We start from the raw sequence: 20848 nt of genomic DNA on the forward strand, positions 1-20848 counted from the left end.
TCCTACAAGGTTGATAAATGTTTTGATAAATATATCCAATATACAGTTGCCATTAGAAAAAAAATGGCTATAGAATTTAGTTTTCGTATATCTGAAGATTTAGGATTTCAGATGAAGAAACTGTCATTACACACTACTTCCGACAGAGGACGTCAGCCGCCACAAAACTTATTTGTTTGGTCACGTGCTTACTGCTTTCACTGGTTCCACCCATCGACCCAGCGTCAAGAATCCAGAACATAATGGTGGTCCACTTTGACTCACTGGCAAACGGTAAGCAGCCACACATGCAATAGCGATTTTGGGTTATTTTTGCATGGCATGACAATTTCTCATCGTTATACAGAACTTTAAAATCTGCTTCAAACAACTCGTTAAAAGCTTGAAGTTGAGAACATATCTGAACATATCAGGATGACTTATTTAAAGGTAAATAAATGCATGAATAAATGACTAAATTAAAAAAGAAAGAAAACAAACAGAAAGAAAAAAAAACGAAGGGGAAAAAACGCGCACTATACCCCACCCACCCTTGTCGTTCAGTACCATGGAGAGCCATCATGCTGAAGAATTGCTCTTCCTTGCACGTTAAAAAAAATAATTGCGCATTCTTAACTTGAAATGTTTATGCTGATTTTTGAGCCTCAGCTGTAATCCAACATTACGTGTGCCGTTCCCCATTACTAATCTTTGTCCGTATGCAGTCTTGCACTGTCGTGTGCGACTCAAGAGTTAATGCGTTATGTAACACTCCAAGGATGGTCGTCATAATGTGCGTGTGCTGTCAGAGAGGTCCAATGGTGTGTGTCCTCACTGTGGATCCATCTGTCCTGTAGAACACAACCTGGTGGTGCCAACATCCGGACGTGTATTTGTGCTACGAAGACAAAGAAGCATTTGTCTTTGGGGGATAACAACAAAACATCAGGTGAGCCTTCTGATGACATTTGTATCATGATTTAATTGAGAAACAATATATGACTAGTGTTTCTAAACAAATTAATTGCGCACACAAGAAAAGGTAGGCTATTGTTGGGAAAGATGTCTTGGAAATCTGTGTTGGTATGTTGTTGTTTGTGGTGTTTTTTGTGATTATGTTATTCTCTCGGGAACTGACTAAATCTGGCTACGAATGTGTGTATTCATTAGGTATAACACCCTCAATGTTATTCTTTGGTGAACTGACTAAATGTGGCCACGCATGTGTTTATTCTGTGGGTATTACACCCTCTGTTGTTGTCGATGTGAAAAACAGGGAAAACATTGATGTGGGTCGCATAGTGAAATTAGAAGAAATAAATATTGTTTGATTGTGTTACTGATGGATGACTCAAAAGCATGACTCAGTAAGACAGTGTGATCAGGGCATCTGTTTTAAGCTCCACAGTCATAGAAATATGTATCTGGATGTAAGTGGTGTTTTTGGACATCCCCAAGGGAGGTCCCAAAAACTCACTTTGTTTTTGTTCTTGTTCTCGGAGAGGACACAAAAAAAATTGCTACGCCTCCATTATTTGTGGACAGATCAGAATGAAATTTGGTAGTTATATTCTAGGCATGAATATGCATCGATCCCCAGAGCCATATTTCTTCTTTTTTTTTTGTCTCAGAGCTGATTAATTATATCAATTAATTGCAGACTTATTGTTGCCTCTAAGTCCCGAGTTAGCCAATAGAGGGAGCCAGGGCAGTCGTAGTTCATTTTTAACTTCTTTTCTTGTTTTTTTGTTTGTTTGTTTTTTGCTGTACCATACTTACATTACATGTGATACAAACAGATGGATCATTTGGAGCTGATATATGAATTGACACTATCTATATTAACCCACAATGGTAGCAGTTTAGTATCCTGTGTGAGTGACATCAGATTATGAAAGCATCGACCCAACGGACTGACTGCTTTAATGAAATCAAGTGGAAAACAGCTTGACATGAGTGCTGTGAGGATCATCATTTGAAAGCAGTTGGACTTGCGAGGATTAAGAGATTGTATATATCTAAACTGTTTAAAGCATTGACCATCTGGTCATAGAAGAAAACATTTGAACAAGTTTCCGATCTTGGTCAACAGGGCAAACATATTCTGTGTATAACACCGACAGGTTTGTCAAGTTGGAGAAGGCATGCAGTAAACCAAGATTATTTCTGAGATTTCTTTGCTTTACTACAGTGTTTCGTTCATAAATCCACTCTTCTGTGGAGATTTGTTGTTTCCCGGGCTGTGGATCAAGCAACTGGGATGATACTTACTGCCTAAGAAAGCTTAAAATCCTGTGTTTACCAATAGCATGTGATACATGACAACTTATGAATGTTGTCTGGGTTCAATTTAATGACTATGTAATTGGATAACGTAGCCCTCTTTCAAGGCATCGACAATAATGCTAGGGCAGTTGAGTATTTGACCCTTTAATCTTCTCAGATCCAGTTTGAAACAGAAATCTGATAGCATACTGTATATAGCATTGTTTAATGTTTATTATTTTTTATTTTTACAATAATTACATTAATTCATCTTACATTCCACTTTTCCTCACAAGGGTCGCAGGGGTGCTGGAGCCTATCCTAGCTACTTTCGGCAGTCGGCAGGTTACACCCTGAATTGGTTGCCAGACAATCGCAGGACACAGGGCAAACAACCATTCACACACACAGTCATGTCTAAGGACAATTTGCACTTTTGAATCAGGATACCATTCATGTTTTTGGTACCCGGCAAAAACCCACGCAGGCACGGGATAAAATGCAAACGCCACACCGGAAGGCTGGAGCCAGGGATTGAAACCTTGATTTTAGAACTGTGATGCGAAGGTGTTAACCACTCTTTCACCATGCCACCACAAAAATTACATTCAATCCATAATAACAATTTATACTTGTAGGTTTTCAATATGAAATACATGCTTTGGCTTAGAAAGGGTTGGGGAAAATGAATAAATATTACACCATATGGTTAGCATCCATCACAGCCTGGTAATCCGTAGTCCCTTCTCTAGGTTTCTCCCCAAAATATGTTTTTTATAGGGCTTCCTAGCCCTGATTAGGGGATTTTGATGACGGAATGTCAAAAATTATTATTATTATTACTCATTCGAATGGAAAACTGGAACATAGTGTGCACATACAAACCTTTGGACACAGAAGCAAGGGCATTGTGTTCATACAGAATCTGAAAGCCTCACTATTCTGTTAACTGTTAAAACCCTCATATAATACTTAAGGATATACGTGAAGGACAAAGTCTTAAAATGTGATGCAGAAGTTGTTAAACACACAGGACCTCTCCTTTCTTCAGCATACGCTTTGTTACTTAAACTTGCTAGGACAGAAGGGGGATGCTTTTCTCTGCATTAAATCAGATTCTGTTGTGCCAGTCCATCTGCTCATGTAGCATGGCACTGTGGTTTGGGAGGATTTTGAATTCAAAATATAAAATGGAGGCCACCTAGATCTTAGTTCTACTTTAGAATCTGACAATGGAAAATGAAGTGTTAATCCCAAGGCACTTTGTTCTATATTCGTCATCCTTTGTGGTTTGAAGAAAAGGATGTCATAATCCAAGGTTGCTTTCACAAAATACTGTACATGACTACTTTTCCCCCTGCTTAGGATCTATTCAAGTGCTGTTTATTTGTGGATTTTTAACAGGCTAATGAACTGCATGCCTTTCGGTGTAAATATCCCCATAATACAATGTGGACACCTTCAGTTCATAGTCTGCCTTGGCTTTTATACGTATACTGTATGAACAAATACCATGTTTTGGACTATAAGACACATTTCAAATGCTTTATTAGACCACCTGGAGCTGTGTCCCATGTTTTCACTTACAGTAGGAAAAATAAGTATTTGAACACCCTGTGATTTTGCAAGTTCTCCCCCTTTCAAATGATGGGAGGGTTTGAAATTTTCATGGTAGGTGCTTGTCCACTGTGAGAGACAATCTAAAGGAGAAAAATCCATAAATCACAGTGTATGATTTTTTTTAAACAATTGATTTGTATTATACTGCTGCAAATAACTATTTGAACACCTGAGAATATCGATATTAATATTTTGGACAGTCGACTTTGATTACAATTACAGAGGTCAAATGTTTCCTGTAACTTTTCACCAGGTTTGCACAGACTGCAGCAGGGATTTTGCACCACTGCTCCACACAGATCTTCTCTTGATCATCGATCAGGTGTCACTGAGAAACAAGGAGTTTGAGCTTCCTTCAAAGATTTTCTATTGCGTTTAGGTCTGGAGACTGTCTAGGCCCCTCCAGAACCTTGATGTGCTTTTTACGAAGCCACTCCTTGGTTATTCTGGCTGTCTGCTTCGGGCCATTGTCATGTTGGAAGACCCAGTCAAGACCCATTTTCAATGCTCTTAGGGAAGGCGTTCAATCCCCAAAGTCCCAAAATACATTGCCCTGGTCATCCTCTCCTTAATACAGTGCAGTCGTCTTGTCCCATGTGCAGAAAAACACCCCCACAGCATGATGCTACCACCCCCATGCTTCACAGTAGGGATGGTGTTCTTGGGATGGTACTCATCATTCTTCTTCCTTCAAACACTATGAGTGGAATTAAGACCAAAAAGTTCCATTTTGATCTCATATGACTACATGACTTTCTCCCATGACTCCACTGGATCATTCAAATGGTCATTGGCAAACTTAAAACGGGCCTGGACATGTGCTGATTGAAGCAGGGGAACCTTCCATGCCATGCATGACTTTGAACCACGGCGTCATAGTGTATTACTAACAATAACCTTGGAAATGGTGGTCCCAGCTCCTTTCAGGTCATTGACCAGCTCCTTCTGTGCAGTTCTTGGCAGATTCTCACCATTCTTAGGATCATTTTTACCCTGCGAGGTAGATCTTGTATGGAGCCCCAGTCCGAGGCAGATTGACAGTCATGTTTTGCGTCTTCTATTTTCTAATGATTGCTCCAATAGTGGATCTTATAGTATAACCAAGCTGCTTGGCAATTGCACCGTAACCCTATCCAGCCTTGTAGAGGTCTACAATTCTGTCTCTGGTGTCTTTGGACAGTTCTTTGGTCTTGTCCATGTTAGGAATACGAGTCTTTTCAGGTTGTATGGGCTGGACAGGTTTTTATAAGCAGCTAACCACCTCAAACAGGTCAAAAAGTCAGACTCAAAAAGTCCACCTACTGTATCCTCCACTTATTCGTTTGACTTTTTAAAGGAGACTTACAGGTCTTTGAGCCTCACAATTCTAGCTAATAGACAGGTACTCAAATACTTATTTGCAGAAGTATAATACAAATAAGTTGATAAAAAAATCATACACTGTTATTGCTGATTTTTTTTTTCTCTTTAGATTGTTTCTCACAGTGGACAAGAACCTACCATGAAAATTTCAAACCCACCCATCATTCCTAAGTGGGAGAACTTGAAAAATCGCTGGGTGTTCAAATACTTATTTTCCTCACTGTGTGTTGTTGTTCTTGATGAGGACTCGAACTAAAATTGCTACTCCCCCGTTATTCGTGAACAGATCAGAATGAAATGTTATTGTTATATTCTAGGATTATATATGCACCGATCCTCAGAGCCAGATTTTTAAAATAAGAGCAAAGCGGAGGAAAAAGCTCAGGGTCACTTACATCAATTAAGTATAGCACATCTGCTCTTATGTAACTGGCCCAGTATGAGAGAGTGCATAGAGGCGGTGCAGCTAACAAACCAGAAGAAGTGATGACAATGTCGGTTTTAGTTAAGCAGAAAAGCTACATTATTTATTTCCAAAACATGAATAAAAAATGTTTGTTCCTTGCAAAACTTGTGTGGGGAAAATATCAATTCATGTTGTGTTGATTTTCTAAACACCACACTGTGTTAAAAATGTTTATATTTTGCTTTTGAGTGGACAATGGCAGAATGTTTGTTGTCAAATGTGCTAATTTTATAACTTTATATGTTATTGTTAGGGACTGATTTATTACCAGAGATTAATTTATTGCTGAATTAAAATTCCTACTCCTCTGTTATCCGTGGATGGATCACAATGACATTTGTTTGATATATTCTAGGTATGTTTACAAATCAGTCCTCAAAGCCCCAGTTCTAATTTTTTTGTTGTTTTCCGAGTGAGGGCGTTCATTTTGAACTTCTTAGTACTATGATGTAGTGTACAGAGAGACTGGGCCAACCACTCTACATATAGACTTACAACCATTCACACACACATGCTGCTTGCTGAACACATGCTAACTGTCGCGAGGCGAAGGACATGGTCAATACTAGCAAATCAGGTTTAATGTGTTAATTTCATGCGTACCCTTTTTAGTTTTTTTAAAAAATACTAGTACATTTTTCCAGTTAAATGTAGTTATTTTTTAAAAAAAGGAAAAAAAGTTAAAAGGGCTTTATGCTATGTAGTTAGTGTAAAATAAAAATGCCTTACACATCCGAGAACTACAGTATTGTGTACCTATTGTTTTTTTGTTTGTTGTTTTTAAATATAAAATGGTAAAGTTTGAATGTGTTGGTTCTATACTTTCTGTACAATCTGTGTCAGGCTGCATGTACTGTATACTGGGGGGTGGGAGGGTGGGGTGTAAATGCAACCAAAAGAGGGTCTTTGTTCTTTGTTTGCTAATTGTTTTCGTGTCATCGCAAAACACCGCACAGCAAAGACATCTCCACTAATCCCTTTTTTTGTATTGTTTATCAGTAAGAATACACTACATGAAACACAATGGGACCATTCCAAGAGTATGAGGTTAGTCTTTGTAAAGGTAGTATTTGACATAATTACAGTATGTGTGTACATTATGAAACTACTATATAAGTAATTGATTGATAATTGATTATTAAAATTAACCTATACATTATTCAATATCTTCCCACGAAACAGGAAAAGAAGTCTCCACAGAAAGGGAGTCCTCGGAGTCGCATCCCACGTTTGGTCCTCCATCCCTTTCAGCCAAAGGGTGTCAAATCACCTCTTTCTGACTCCCCTTTCTCAGAAGAAGATGGCAAAGAGTGTGAAGTCAGCTCAGATCACTCCAAGAGGACCATCAGCTCCAACAGTTTTTATTCAGGTAAGAACTTCAACTCGCAATAATGCACTCCATTCTTGCATTTTCTGTTCTTTTATTATCTTGACCAATAGAATGCAAAGCATGATAAACCTCTTGCAGCATAACAAGCAACATTATGTAACCCAGTCCACCAGAATCAGACACTTGGGTCAAAACTTTAAAATTATAAGACTTGAATGTATTTCATGAGCTTTCCAAAACTGTGGGGATATTAGAAATCCTGTTCGGTGAATTAATCCAATTTGTTCTGCATCAATTACAGGTAAAAAAAAAAATCATAAAATATGAGAAAATGGCAAAAGAAACCATGTGGCATGCTTATCTTTCATAAGTCACCCTATGGGCTGAAATTTGTGATATAATTAAGTGAAACTGAATGGCTAAATAGTAGGATTAAAAAACTGATTTGGAATTATATAATTTGAAATTGTAGTGTTTAATTTTTATCATTGCATTGGAAAACTGAATCTGAACACTAGTGTAATTTCAATCTTGTAATTACACACATCCAGGTTCTTAAGGACAAGAAGTCAATCGCTGATAGCAAAAATCTCCCTTTCGCCATTCTGCACTTTTGTTTTAGGCCATGTGACACTTGCCCATTGCAAGCATTCATTTGGGAAACATTGAGCAGTAAAGCATAATTTTCACAAAATTATGTACGCAGGTCAAATTGTTATGGGATCAAAGCTTGAAGGACGTGTTGTCTTGCTACGTTGCACCATGGCACAGCTGTGGTTGTTCAGCCAATGTCAGTCCAATAAAACACTTCATCCTATCTGCAGATTTGTCTTTCATATTCTGTTATTCAATTTGAACGATTATAAATGATCTCATACAAAATCAGTTTTAAATGCAACTCTTCAAGTTTAGCAATTCAAGCCATCCTCATTTTGTCATTCATTCATCTTCCATACTGTTCATCTTCATAAGGATTGCAGGGATGCTAGAGCCTATTACAGCTGACTATGGAAACGGAGTATACCCAGAACGGATTGCCTGATAATTGCAGGCCACACATAGACAAACAATGAGTCACTCTCATTCACACCAAGGGACAATTTAGAGTGCTAATTAACCTACCATGCATGTTTTTCGTATGTGGGTGGGAATCGGATTATCTGGGGCAAACCCACGCAGGCACGAGGAAAACATGCACTCCCCATAGGAAGGCCGGAGCTGAGGATTGAGCCCTTTGTCTGAGAACTGTGAGGCAACATGCTGTCCAGTAGTGATGCACGATAATGCATTTTTCAGCCGATACCGATAACCGATAATTTCCTCCTCGTTCCAACCGATAACCGATAATGTCAAGCCGATAATTCTATTAAAAGATTTATGTAAAATTTTAAAGTATACACAAGAGAAAATATTACTGTGCAAAAATATTATTGCTCTTTTTTCAACATCAAATGTGAACAAGTAGTAAATTCCAACATCTAAATAAAGACAGATTTGTCTTTACTTTTGGCATCAATTACTTACAGAGTAAATACCTAAGGTGCACAAAAATGGCTTTAAAAGTAAGCCATTCCTAACGTATAACATTACTACACAGCAAAAACACAACTCCTTAAAACTAGTTAAATTCCCTTGTTTTCAGTGTAAATCTATTGGAAATAAGTGAAATTAACTGCCAGCACTTCAAGTATATTTCACTCAGATTTCTTGAAGGATAATAGCCAGCTGAAAATAAGCTTAACAGCCTTATTTTTAAAGCAATAAATTATTATACATAACCGTAAAAAAAAAAAAAAAAAAAAAAAAACTTGTCAGAAAAATGTTCTTTATTCAAGAATTTGTATGGTTCAAAACATTATTTGAAAGCATTTTTTTCTTGATTTAGGTGACCTTATTTTTTTTTAGATGTTTGGGCTTAATGAGAACAAATGGCAATATTTAGTTCAAGTAAGTGGAATATTCTGGCGCATTCATCTGTTAACTAGTCTTCAACACTCAAAACAAGATGGGGAAAATTATTTGATTAGTTTTAAGAAGAATGATCTGATTAAGACGTCATAAATTTAAAGCGTACTGAATGCATTACTGACTGGATGACTTCTTTGTGTGGTTTGGTGCATGTTAAAATTATCAACTAACCACTGTGCCGTCATGATAAACATGCTTATTTGACATCACTTGTCCAAATGTCCGTGGTAAAACTGATGTGACCGACATGTCTTTCACGAAGAATCGTGGTCGTATAAACGGCATTATTTTTTCGTCCAGGGGTTTGGCTATCGGGTCATTTCGGGAATTTCCTCCCGCCTGTGCCCTTCAGTCCGTCTGGCCGCCAAATTAGCACCCGCGCCAGGCCTCTGTCTTGAACCGGAGTGGCGGCGGCAGCTAAGTTCGTACCGGATATCCGCCCGCCCTGGCCGGCTCGCTGCGGCGTATTCGGTGCATAGCTCTGCTCGCCTAGGGTGAGGCAGCGGCCTGCCAGACCAGCGGGCTCCGTCAGAGGACAGCTACTTGTCGACTATCGGTCTCGTGAGGTGTTTAGCCATAGATGGGAGTTTACCACCCGCTTTGGGCTGCATTCCCAAACAACCTTACTCTGGGAGGACCGCAGTGTCTCTGTATCGTCACAGGCCCCGTAGCTTCCTTTGTAGTTTGTGTTTCCAATAGCTTTAGCATTCGCGCTAGCAGCAGCTTCGTATTCGTTCCAAAAATCTTTTTGATGCAGTTTTAAATGGCTGCTGGGTTAGTGGTGTTCAATGAGGACGCTTTCTTTACGCCTCGTGGAACTTCTGCAGTGCATTTTTTGTAGATGGCGAGAGCGTCGTTTATTTCGTTTCACACACGGGAAAATCAATGCACGCTAGTGAGGGCGCCTCAACACTGATGTGTAACACCGCCTCCTCTATGACGCTGTACACCTCAACCCCTCCTCCCACAGGGGCTTCAGAGAGGGGAGGGGTTGAGCAGGCGGCGGTGGAGAAGAGGAGAATATCGGTTGATTTTTTTTTTAATCTATTATCTGTGTGACGTCATAATTGCCATTATCGGCCGATAATTATCTGTAACCGATATTATCATGTATCTTTACTATCCAGTCATTCCCCACCCGTCTGCCCTGAGTATTGTTTTTAGCATGTGATATGTCAATATTAAGTTGAAAGCTTCTGTAAAATGGGGGATTTTTCTGGCGGCAGTTTTCATAATACTCATGATAGGTCTGCACGCGCAGACGCATTTTTAGAATGCAAAATTTCAAGTGAAAGCTTCTGAGGTTAGAATTTATTCCTAAATCATTTAGGAAAAAAATCAACAGAAGAAATGATAATAATATGAACAAATTGTTTCCAGAATGTTTAAAATCTTAATTTGACTCTGTGCAATAAGGATCTGGTTATGGTGGAATGGCTCACATACAGTATATTGCTAAAATTACAAATTTAATGCATAACCAAGTTGACCCCTGCCCCCACAACATGAGTGTGTATGTGTATGTGCATGTGTGTGAGTGTAACGTCGAAGTTTTCGTGTGTCTGGTTTTGGTTATTACTGTCTGTGTGCCTATCTACAATATAGATGACACCGGCTGCCCCACTAGTCAGTCTGTGTCCCCCTCCAAAACTCCATCAGGCTCTGAGGAGAGTACCCATAAGTCACCAACACTCCCCGAGCGAAAGGTCAACGTGAAGAGGGTACGGGTTATAGCGGAGTGCAGTCGCGAACCACGGAGTGCTCCGAGGCACAAGAAGAAGCTGAGGTCTGCCATGAAAGTCAGAGGTAAAGAAAGAAATAGAAGATGGGAATCACACAGTTTAAAAAAAAAAAAATCAATTTTTAGAAATGCACCTAGCTTCCCAGCATGTCACAGCTTCTCCAAAATAGGCAATGATGTCACAACACTTTTGCTGGGCAACAAATTGCTTTGATTCTGTGCTTATTGAATGTTTGGGTAGACAATCCCGTGTAAAACTAAAATGCCATACAAGCAAAAGCAAACAAAAAAAAAAAATCATCCCAGAAAAAAAAAAAATTAAAAAAAAAAAAAAAACATCATTACTCTACTCAATAAATTGTCCTTGTTAGGCAGAAAAGTAGGCTCCTTCTTTTGCATTAAACTTCCTCCATCTTAATAAATCTGCAAATGTCTCTTAGGACACAAAATTCCATGAGGCAAAGGGGAATAAATTGATTGGTTTAGGGGAAGAGTTCAGGGCTTAGCTAATTAGGCTGATTAGTGGGAGGTTACTTGACTAGGTGGTGTACATAGACCTCATGTAGACTCACAAAGTGGTGGAGAATCAAAGTTTATTTAGTTTGTCACAATCATTACTAGACACAATACAATGGTTTTGTTTGAAGGCAAGAACAGTCTCTCAGGTATGGGTTTGATACTTTGCGCATTTTCTTTTTCAGTACAGCTGTGACAGGGTTAATTCACCAGTTGGAATCTGAGATTTCAAGTGCAAAAACTGAAAACCACATGCACTATTTGTATTTTCATAAGCATTCAAGTCTTCATTAATGGGACTCTACAGTATGTCATAACATCTACTTTTTTATTTTAAATTTGTGGCAGCAGATCCATTTTAACCCTTAATCAATTAGAATGTATAATCTTGCTCATTTTTTATACTTGGGTCACTGACATGACAACTAAAACAATAATTATTTAAAGTCATTTAAGTAATAGTGTGTGATCTGCTAACATAGTTTACTATTACTCCTCATACAGGAAGTGAGGCTGATTTCAGCTCTTCCAGTAGCACGGGGAGCCTAAAGACCAGGGAGAGTACCACCAAATCAAATGGAAAGAAAGCTCCATGTCACAGGTATTCTGTTTTGAGCCTTATTTAACCATCCAAAGTTGTTTTTTTAAATTGATGTACTATGTGAAAAGTTTTTTTTTAATTATTACATTAAATTGCTTCATTATAACAAACTTGCAATACAAATTTCAGCTTGCTCCCAGTCTTCAAACCGGCAGGGAGTCCTTCTGCCAACCGTGATGCAGAACTATATGCTCCCTACAGGACTCGAGCCAGAGCTGCATTTTCAAGTAGCAGCTGCAACTCTAGCCCTACATCCAGGTACCTGCTTGATCTTTTATGCTGTTGTTTATAACTGCTTATCTTGTTCAGGATCACAGGAAAGCTGCTGCCAACTCATCATATTTAGGGTAAAGGGGGCAGAAGCATACAGAGTTCATTACCAGTAACACCATGTGGTGAAAATGCAGCCCTGTCACCAGATGTTATTCTTAAAGGGGCCTAATGAAATGCAGGGAAGTGTGCAATAATTACCATATTCCTATATTTTGAGTATACTTCAGCACGTAATCATCGTTATTCATCACATCCAAAGAAGCTTTGCTATTCCCCGATGAGCTGCAAAAACTAAGTAAAAATGTTAACATTGTTTTAAAAATGAAATGGTGAAGCAGGATTCAGCCAAGACCACAAGGTATGCTTACCTCAATTCAAACTTTTAACCACTGCGATAACATCATTGTCAGAGTATATTAAAACTTAAAATAGACCATTTAAAAAGTCTAGGTATAATATGTATTAAAAATTGCACTCATACAGTTGGAAGATGATTATTTTTGTAACCTAAAAATTAGGCAGTTTAATAGCTGTACTATGAATGGGGTTGGGGCACAAGCCTTGGTGATGGGTCTGTGAAAAGGGCATTGACTGTAAAGTTATCTTAGGCCAGCATTGAGAAAACGAAAAACATATTCATTAAATTTACCAATAATTCTAATATCATCTATGAGTAAGAAATAGTGTATATTGTCTTTTTTTTTTTTTTTTTTTTTTGAGAAATATTTTTTCATTGTTTTACTTCTACATCTATCAAACTCCATCTGTCAGTGTGCGAATGTCGTTTTAGTGAGTCTGACTGCAATAAAAGCACCGCCATTACACAGGATGATTAGTAAATATGTGGTTGGATTAGTTTTAGGCTGTTTGATCATTTCCTCATTTAAAAACAAGTTTTGATTGTTTGTCCGTTAAGTTGATTTAATTAATATGAATTCAATAATTAAAATATTTGCTTATAGACTAGGCTTGAACGATATTGGAAAAAACTATTGCTGCGATTTTGGGGGGGTTTGTGATAGATTGCGATTAGGGCTGTCAAAATTATCGCGTTAACGGGCGGTAATTAATTTTTTAATTAATCACGTTAAAATATTTGACGCAATTAACGCACAAATGCCCCGCTAAAACAGATTAAAATGACAGCACAGGGAAATGTGTACTTGTTGTGTTTTGGCGCCCTCTGCTGGCGCCTCGGTGCGACTGATTTTATAGGCTTCAGCACCCATGAGCATTGTGTAAGTAATTACTGGCATCAACAATGGCATCAACAACCGGTGTCAGAGTCTGGTCCGCATTGCTGGCAGTAAGTCAAATTCTTTCCCAGTGAGGATTGGACTCCGCCAAGGCTGCCCTTTGTCACCGATTCTGTTCATAATTTTTATGGACATAATTTCTAGGTGCAGCCGAAGCATTGAGGGTGTCCGGTTTGGTGGCCTCAGCATTTCATCTCTGCTTTTTGCAGATGATGATGTGCTGTTGGCTTCACCAAGCCGTGACCTCCAACTCTCATTGGGGCGGTTCGCAGCCGAGTGTGAAGCGGTTGGGATGAAGATCAACACCTCCAAATCCGAGACCATGGTCCTCAGCCGGAAAAGGGTGGCATGCCCTCTCCGGGTCCGGGAGGAGATCCTGCCCCAAGTGGAGGAGTTCAAGTATCTTGGGGTCTTGTTCACGAGTGAGGGTAGGAGGGAGCGGGAGATTGACAGGCTGATCGGTGCAGCGTCTGCAGTGATGCGGACTCTGCACCGGTCCGTTGTGGTGAAGAAGGAGCTGAGCCAAAAGGCAAAGCTCTCGATTTACCGGTCGATCTACGTTCCTACCCTCACCTATGGTCACGAGCTGTGGGTCGTGACCGAAAGAACAAGATCCCGGATACAAGCGGCCGAAATGAGTTTCCTCCGCAGGGTGTCCGGGCTCTCCCTTAGAGATAGGGTGAGAAGCTTGGTCATCCAGGAGGGGCTTGGTGTCGAGCTGCTACTCCTCCGCGTTGAGAGGAGCCAGTTGAGGTGGCTCGGGCATCTGGTTCAAATGCCTCCTGGACGCCTCCCTGGAGAGGTGTTCCGGGCATGTCCCACCGGCGGGAGGCCCCGGGGTCGACCCAGGAGACGCTGGAGAGACTATGTCGCTCGGCTGGCCTGGGAACGCCTTGGAATCCCGCCGGAGGAGCTGGCTGAAGTGGCTGGGGAGAGGGAAGTCTGGGCTTCCCTGCTAAAGCTGCTGCCCCCGCGACCCGACCCCGGACTAAGTGGAAGATAATGGATGGATGGATGGATGGAACAATGGCGGGCTACTAGTTTATTTTTTGATTGAAAATTTTACAAATTTTATTAAAACAAAAACATGAAGAGGGGTTTTAATATAAAATTTGTACAACTTGTACTAACATTTATCTTTTAAGAACAAGTCTTTCTATCCATGGATCGCTTTAACAGAATGTTAATAATGGTTATTGTTATAAAGAAATACAGTACTTATGTACCATATGTTGAATGTATATATCCATCTTGTGTCTTATCTTTCCATTCCAACAATAATTTACAGAAAAATATAGCATATTTTACTGATGGTTTGAATTGCGATTAATTGCAATTAATTACGATTAATTAATTTTTAAGCTGTAATTAACTCGATCAAAAATTCTAATCATTTGACACCCCTAATTGCGATATTATATTGCGATATTAAAAAATATATATATTTTTTATAAAGAAATTTCTACTAGATGACTTGAATAGCTGTTTGGAAAGACTTTGGATGACTCATGACCACAGTGTACAGTATTCCATCATTTTTCGCGGTTAATAGGGACCAGAACCCGCCGCGATAAGTGAATAACCGCGAAGTACCGCACACCCTCCCTCCTATTTTTTTTTTTGTGTGTGTGTGTGTGTGTGCGTGTGCGTGCGTGCGTGGGTGCGTGCGTGTGTGTGCGCTCAATGTATTTATTTAGATCTAGCACTGGAAAGAGATACATATAAGACATGTTTTTTCTCACTTTTTTCTAAGCTTGAACGATAAACCGATACGACCGGATATCCGGTTTTACAGGTGAGAGATACAGCTGTATCGATAGTAAACTTACCATTCAACAGTAATTAGCCATTAAATATTCAATGAACCGATAGTAGAGATAGTTTGGCTATCGCGAGCACAAGAATCGGCTTCTAATGCCTCGTTCAATGTATTGCTTAATGGGAGAATAATTTAGCTTTTACTTCACATGCTGCGCTTGTGTCATTCACCACACAGCGCACTTAGATTGAGACCGCACGCATGATATAATATGGACAAGCAAAACTCACGGTCGTGGTTGCCTCAACTTCCCATGCATTTCGGCAGAACAGCTACTAGTCGCCGTCATTACCCGATCGTCACGGGCGTGTCGTAACAACACGATAGCTAACAAAACCACTGTAACGCACGCTCCGTAGCATTTTCTTCACAGCCCAAAACGAAACTAGTAGTGGCAACGAAGCAACATGCTAAAACAATGGACAGTTTGAGCACCGACGCCAGCGACGTCCAGCGAGTGATTTTCAACGCACCCAGGAAAACAAAAGTCGGACTTTGAAATGAGGAAGGCAGCCAGATCTGTTCACATGGGACAGAACTAGTGTGAAGTGTGGAGCGGTACAGAGATCGTGAGTTTTTAACCCTGAAAAATAACTCACTACAATGGTGGAAAGGGCAGCACGACCCTCAGGAGAATTTTTTTTTTTCCACGAAACGCAGTCTACTTAAACATGAACATGTGGATTAGTTGATCTTCCTCAAGAAAAAATCTGCCCTTCAAAAAAGATATGGAAAGTGATGAGTAAAAAAATGTGGAAACACAGGCATAAGTGAAAGACTTTGCTGTGTATAAGGTTAAAGTAATGATTATTGACCTGTCGGTCTAAAATGCCATATTTTTATTCCCCCATTTATACCAGTGGTAAAGCATAATTTATTATTTATTTATAATAACATTGCAGGGTTAATTCTTGCTGCTGCATATAATTAATATTTTTTGTTTGTAAGATGTTTACGTTGAAAGTTTGCACTTAAATTACTTACTTACCTCTTGTGTTCAAAACACCAGGAAATACAGTAATTGAATTACTGCACTTTATTGTTGTCTGTCACTGGAGTTTTTTTATCAATCCCATCCAATAAAATGACTGTCATATAGAAAGCCTTAATTTTTTTTTCATAAAAAAATAAAACATAACATTGGTAAGAAATTTTGTTGTTTAATTTTGCTATTAGAAATGTGGTCTTTTTTTATGTTTAAAATACTGTACGAACACACACAACAAATGTTTACTATCGTATCGTTTTCACTCTGTATCGAAGCGTATCATTCTTAAACTGTATTGAATCGTATCGAATCGCTTGGCCATAAAAATGTATCATTTTTTTAATCGAATCGTAACCTGTGTATCTAGATACATATCGAATCGGCTTCATGCCAGAGATTCCCAACCCTACTTTTTTTCCCCCCAAAGTATGATTTTAAAAAATGTGTGTGTGTGTGTGTGTGTGTATATATATATATATATGTATGTGTGTGTATGTATATATACATGTATATAATTTAATAAATGCTTTTTAAGCACTTCAAATGTAATAATTATGATCAGTTTTAAACATAACTGTCCCACTGAATCATTTTTAAACAAGAATAAAGTACTGTAGTAGAAAAATGCTTGGCTTAATTAAATGCTTCTGTTTACCTAACATGTAGAAATTACAAACTCCTCATAATCACTTATGGCGCTTATTTTATATGTCTCGAACGTCTCCACATTCATTATTGGTTAAATTTAAAAGGGCATTAGAAATTGACAGACTTTTGAGAATCAAAAAAGTTGGTACTATAGCATTTTAAACTGACACAACTAAATTATCTTTTTGTTGTATTTTTCAGAGAAATTGTCACCATTTAGAACAGCCCAAGATGACATCTTCCTTATTTTTTATATCCTTTCATTTTCATAACCAATAAAGAGCAAACGTATCTTTTTTTTTTTAAATACAGTAAATGGAATGTGGATTTTATGACCAGTTTTTAAAGACTACTGGTAGTTACTCCTTTACCCACCCAGTATTCTGGATGAGATGAGGACACTTGGATCACAGGCTTAAGTGGTTACCATAGGAAATAGTGCATTCTGAAAAGAGAGGCTTTCAGGCTATTTTGCATGCTGTTCGATTTCGCCCACTCATCGTCTCCAGGAAAAAAATGTAAAGAGAAAAATATCAATGGAAGCCATGCAGAGAGAATACGAATGTTAAAATAATTCAGGTTTAGATGTTTTTTTTTTTAATCAGTAATGGGATTTCTGCCTTATTTTGAGCATGTATTTAGAATAAGTATTATCCAGTCTCTTGTCTGCATGCCAGTAATCCTGCATCAGACAGTAAGTCGGGTTCCAGCAAACAGCTGCCCCTCCATCACTCTCAGGCAAACTGCATATTGGAATCAGTGACTTAAAAAAAAAAAAAAAGTAATCGTCTTGTTTTATACTGTAAGTATCAGATTGTGGTGTATTTCTGTTGTGTGATAACGGATGAATAAATGATTCCTCTGCACAACAGAAGAGCGAACTTGAGCCGCTACCAGTCATGTGGTGATAACCATGGAATCAGACCCCCCAACCCTGAGCAGTACCTCACCCCTCTGCAGCAGAAAGAAGTGACCATCAGACACCTGAAAACAAAGCTGCTGGAGTCTGACAACCGGGTGCATGACAGGTCAGTTAGCTCTAGTCCTACTTGTGATGTTACTTTTCGTGTGGTTTAAAAGCAAGGACGGTAGTGGTTGTAGATGTGATGTAATGGCCACATCCTGAAGCTCTGCTCAACTTATATTGGCTCTGACAGACCTGGTTAATTACATAAGAAAACAAAAAAAAAAGACTTAGACTGATATTCTGAGAACTTTCCACCAGGATAAGCTTAAGTTTGAATTTTTCATCATCACTTAGCTACAGCAAACTTTTTTTTTCTCCTTTTTGTTATTGCCTTTTTGTTGGTGGTCTTTGCAAGTATTTGTTCTTCTGTAAGTAAAAGCGAATTTTTTTGTTTTTCAGAGAAGCAGAAATTGAGGATCTCAAAGGCCAACTCTGCAGAATGAGAGAAGACTGGATTGAGGAGGAATGTCACCGAGTAGAGGCCCAACTGTCCCTCAAAGAAGCTCGTAAGGAAATCAAACAGTTGCGCCAGGTTGTGGAGACCATGAAGAATAGCCTAATGGAAAAAGATAAGGGAATACAGAAGTACTTCATAGACATAAACATCCAAAACAGGAAGCTGGAGTCGCTGCTACAAAGCATGGAACTTGCTCAGAGTGGTGTCAGCCTTCAAGACGAAAACACACACGACTTCTTCTTTGACAGCCCCAAGAGGGGCAGGAAGAAGCTGGCAGGAGAGGAAGAAGGTGGGATGGAGCTAGGAGATCAAGGGGTAGAGGCCATGGCTGATAGTGGGCTGCTAATAAATGATGAGATGGCCAACAGAGCTGACATTCTGGAGCAGGTCTTAATGTCCACTGCAGTTGATTTCAATCTGGACTCGATCAACAAGCCAAAGCCTGGGATGGAGTTGGACTCTGCAGTGTCCATACTGTCTGAAATATCCAATCCACTGCCACTAGCTATATCAGCTACTGTTTCCAGCAACATTTCGCACTCTCTGAAGAAGACCGAAGATAAAGGCATCCAGACTGACATAATGTCCATGTCACTAGAGCTTCAGGCTTTTCTTTACCAGCTTCTTCGACTCGAAGGGAATAGAGGGCCTACATTGTCCTTCTCCAGCGCTCTTTTGGGTCTGCCAAAGCTGCCCACTTTCACTTACGCACATTCCCCTTACATGATAGCTCCCATACCTTACATGCTATCCCCTGCTTCCCTTGACAGCACAGTCATTGCTAACGACGCTGGCTTGGGTTGCTCAGATCTGGCAGAGAGGCCAAGGTTCATGGATGAGCTGGATTTTGACACAAGCACAGAAAAAAACCCTCCATCACCAGGGCTGGGTGTGGTCAGCAAGCGTTACTGGAGCAATAGTTTTCTGGTGGATCTGGTTGCCGTGGCAGCACCTGTGCTACCCATATTGGTCTGGCTGTACTCTCAGCACGGTGTGGTCAAAAGCACTCCGGCCAACATCGCATCTCTCATCAGGGGCTGTTGCATCATGGGATTGCACTCTCTTCGTCACATTGCTCACAGGCCAAATGTGTAATGGCTTTCAATGTACAAGCACATGTCTCACTTTGAATTAAAAGCACTTAAGCATTTTTGAGAGCATTTTTTCCCTTAGCATCTAAATGATGTCGATACTTTGGGTCCAGCACTGTATGCTTACCATGAGTTAAAGTGGTAACATGAAAAGGGTATTAAAGTGGTAACATGAAAAGGGATATTTATTAAGGGGGGGCAGATTACTAATAGTTTATTATCTAGAATGGATATATGTACAATTTTTCTCAATGTTTTATAGTGTCCCGGGTCATCCTTATTAAAAATCAAAGCACTTGTTTGAATGAGGTTTCTGAAATGAAAGATTGAATATCTGTTGTGCTTTTTCAAGGTTTTGAGATGTTTGAGTTGTTCAAAAAGTAACTTTAAACCTTCAGCCAAAGCTTTAATGTGAAATCACTGTGGGTTTTTTTTTTTTTTTTTTTTTGTTATTGTGAATTATTTTTCCTCCCAGAAAGTGAAACTTCATTAGCTTTAAGTGAACCTTGGTATTGTAAACAAAGTTTATGCTTGACAGCAAAATACAGTCATGTGCCTGAGCTATGTGCAATACCTGCAGTTTGCATAAGATGTCTGTGTATACGTAATATTATTAAAGCATGATAATACAATACTTGGAAGTGTAACATTTTTTTGGGCTGGTTGTGGCACGAATCACAATGTAATGTACCTTTACATTTCAAGTTTACAAATACAAACATTTTTGAAGTACATGAAACAAACTTGTATCTCACGCATGACTGTATGCCACTCTTATGTAAGAGACTTATAAAAGATGACAAAACCTTCATTTATTTAAGATGTTCACATTAATAAATGAAACCGCGATCCAGACTTTATCCAAACAGCATTTGCATGACTGCACCTTATAAAAGCTTTCTTGATCTCCATTTTCACATCTCTTGAGTTAAAGGAATCGACTAGGTAAGACTAGTCTCTGAAGCTGTAAATTTTCAAGCACTGCAGCTCACATGTGTCTACCCCAGAAATATTTTTCCAAGTCATGATGTAACAAGCCAAATCTTCTAAGGAAAAAGTCACAAATCTAAAGGAACTAACATTTATTTAATCCCAATGATGACGACAATCCACTCTGACCATGTCGTATCTCCAAGTTACATAACTAAACTGTCTTGGTTCAGTAGGCATCAAAAGGCTGAGTCATAGGATGCTGTAACACCCTCCATGGTAGGCTTGCCTACGGTAATTTGTTGTGAAAATTTCCCCTTCAGGATATAGAAAAGATGCCACATGCCATTTTACGCCTTAATGGGAATCATTTTTATCGCAGGCCTGTGTGCCCGGCATGCGTTGAGGTCAACGCTGTGGACTTCGTGACAGCATGGCGAAACAAATAGCTGGAGGAGCAAGGTGCATCATCTGCATTGAGTCTGTACTCAAACATGTCGCGAGGAAAGAGAATCTGGGCCTAAAGTGTGAAGTGAAGCCGATCAAATTGATACTGGAGAATTGACCCACT

At 39.3% G+C, this 20848-nt stretch overlaps 1 protein-coding gene across 3 annotated transcripts; it reads left to right on the forward strand.

Moving 5' to 3' along the window:
- Window positions 1-199: 199 nt before the first annotated feature.
- sybu (syntabulin (syntaxin-interacting)) lies at window positions 200-19981 on the forward strand. Of its 3 annotated transcripts, none has more exons than XM_057835196.1 (9): window positions 200-273; window positions 837-928; window positions 6692-6739; window positions 6875-7061; window positions 10596-10796; window positions 11752-11848; window positions 11978-12106; window positions 17705-17860; window positions 18199-19981. In XM_057835196.1, exons 3-9 carry the CDS (start codon window positions 6716-6718, stop codon window positions 19349-19351), a joined length of 1947 nt encoding a protein of 648 aa, XP_057691179.1. In that variant the 5' UTR covers window positions 200-273; window positions 837-928; window positions 6692-6715; the 3' UTR covers window positions 19352-19981. The 3 variants fall into 3 exon arrangements, with proteins under 3 accessions (XP_057691179.1, XP_057691180.1, XP_057691181.1); XM_057835197.1 differs by having other exon boundaries at window positions 10650-10796; XM_057835198.1 differs by lacking the exons at window positions 200-273; window positions 837-928; window positions 6692-6739; window positions 6875-7061; window positions 10596-10796 and adding an exon at window positions 11089-11396.
- The last annotated feature ends 867 nt before the right edge of the window (window positions 19982-20848 follow it).

The sequence above is a fragment of the Corythoichthys intestinalis genome, chromosome 4, assembly GCF_030265065.1.
Source record: "Corythoichthys intestinalis isolate RoL2023-P3 chromosome 4, ASM3026506v1, whole genome shotgun sequence".
Classification (NCBI taxonomy): domain Eukaryota; kingdom Metazoa; phylum Chordata; class Actinopteri; order Syngnathiformes; family Syngnathidae; genus Corythoichthys; species Corythoichthys intestinalis.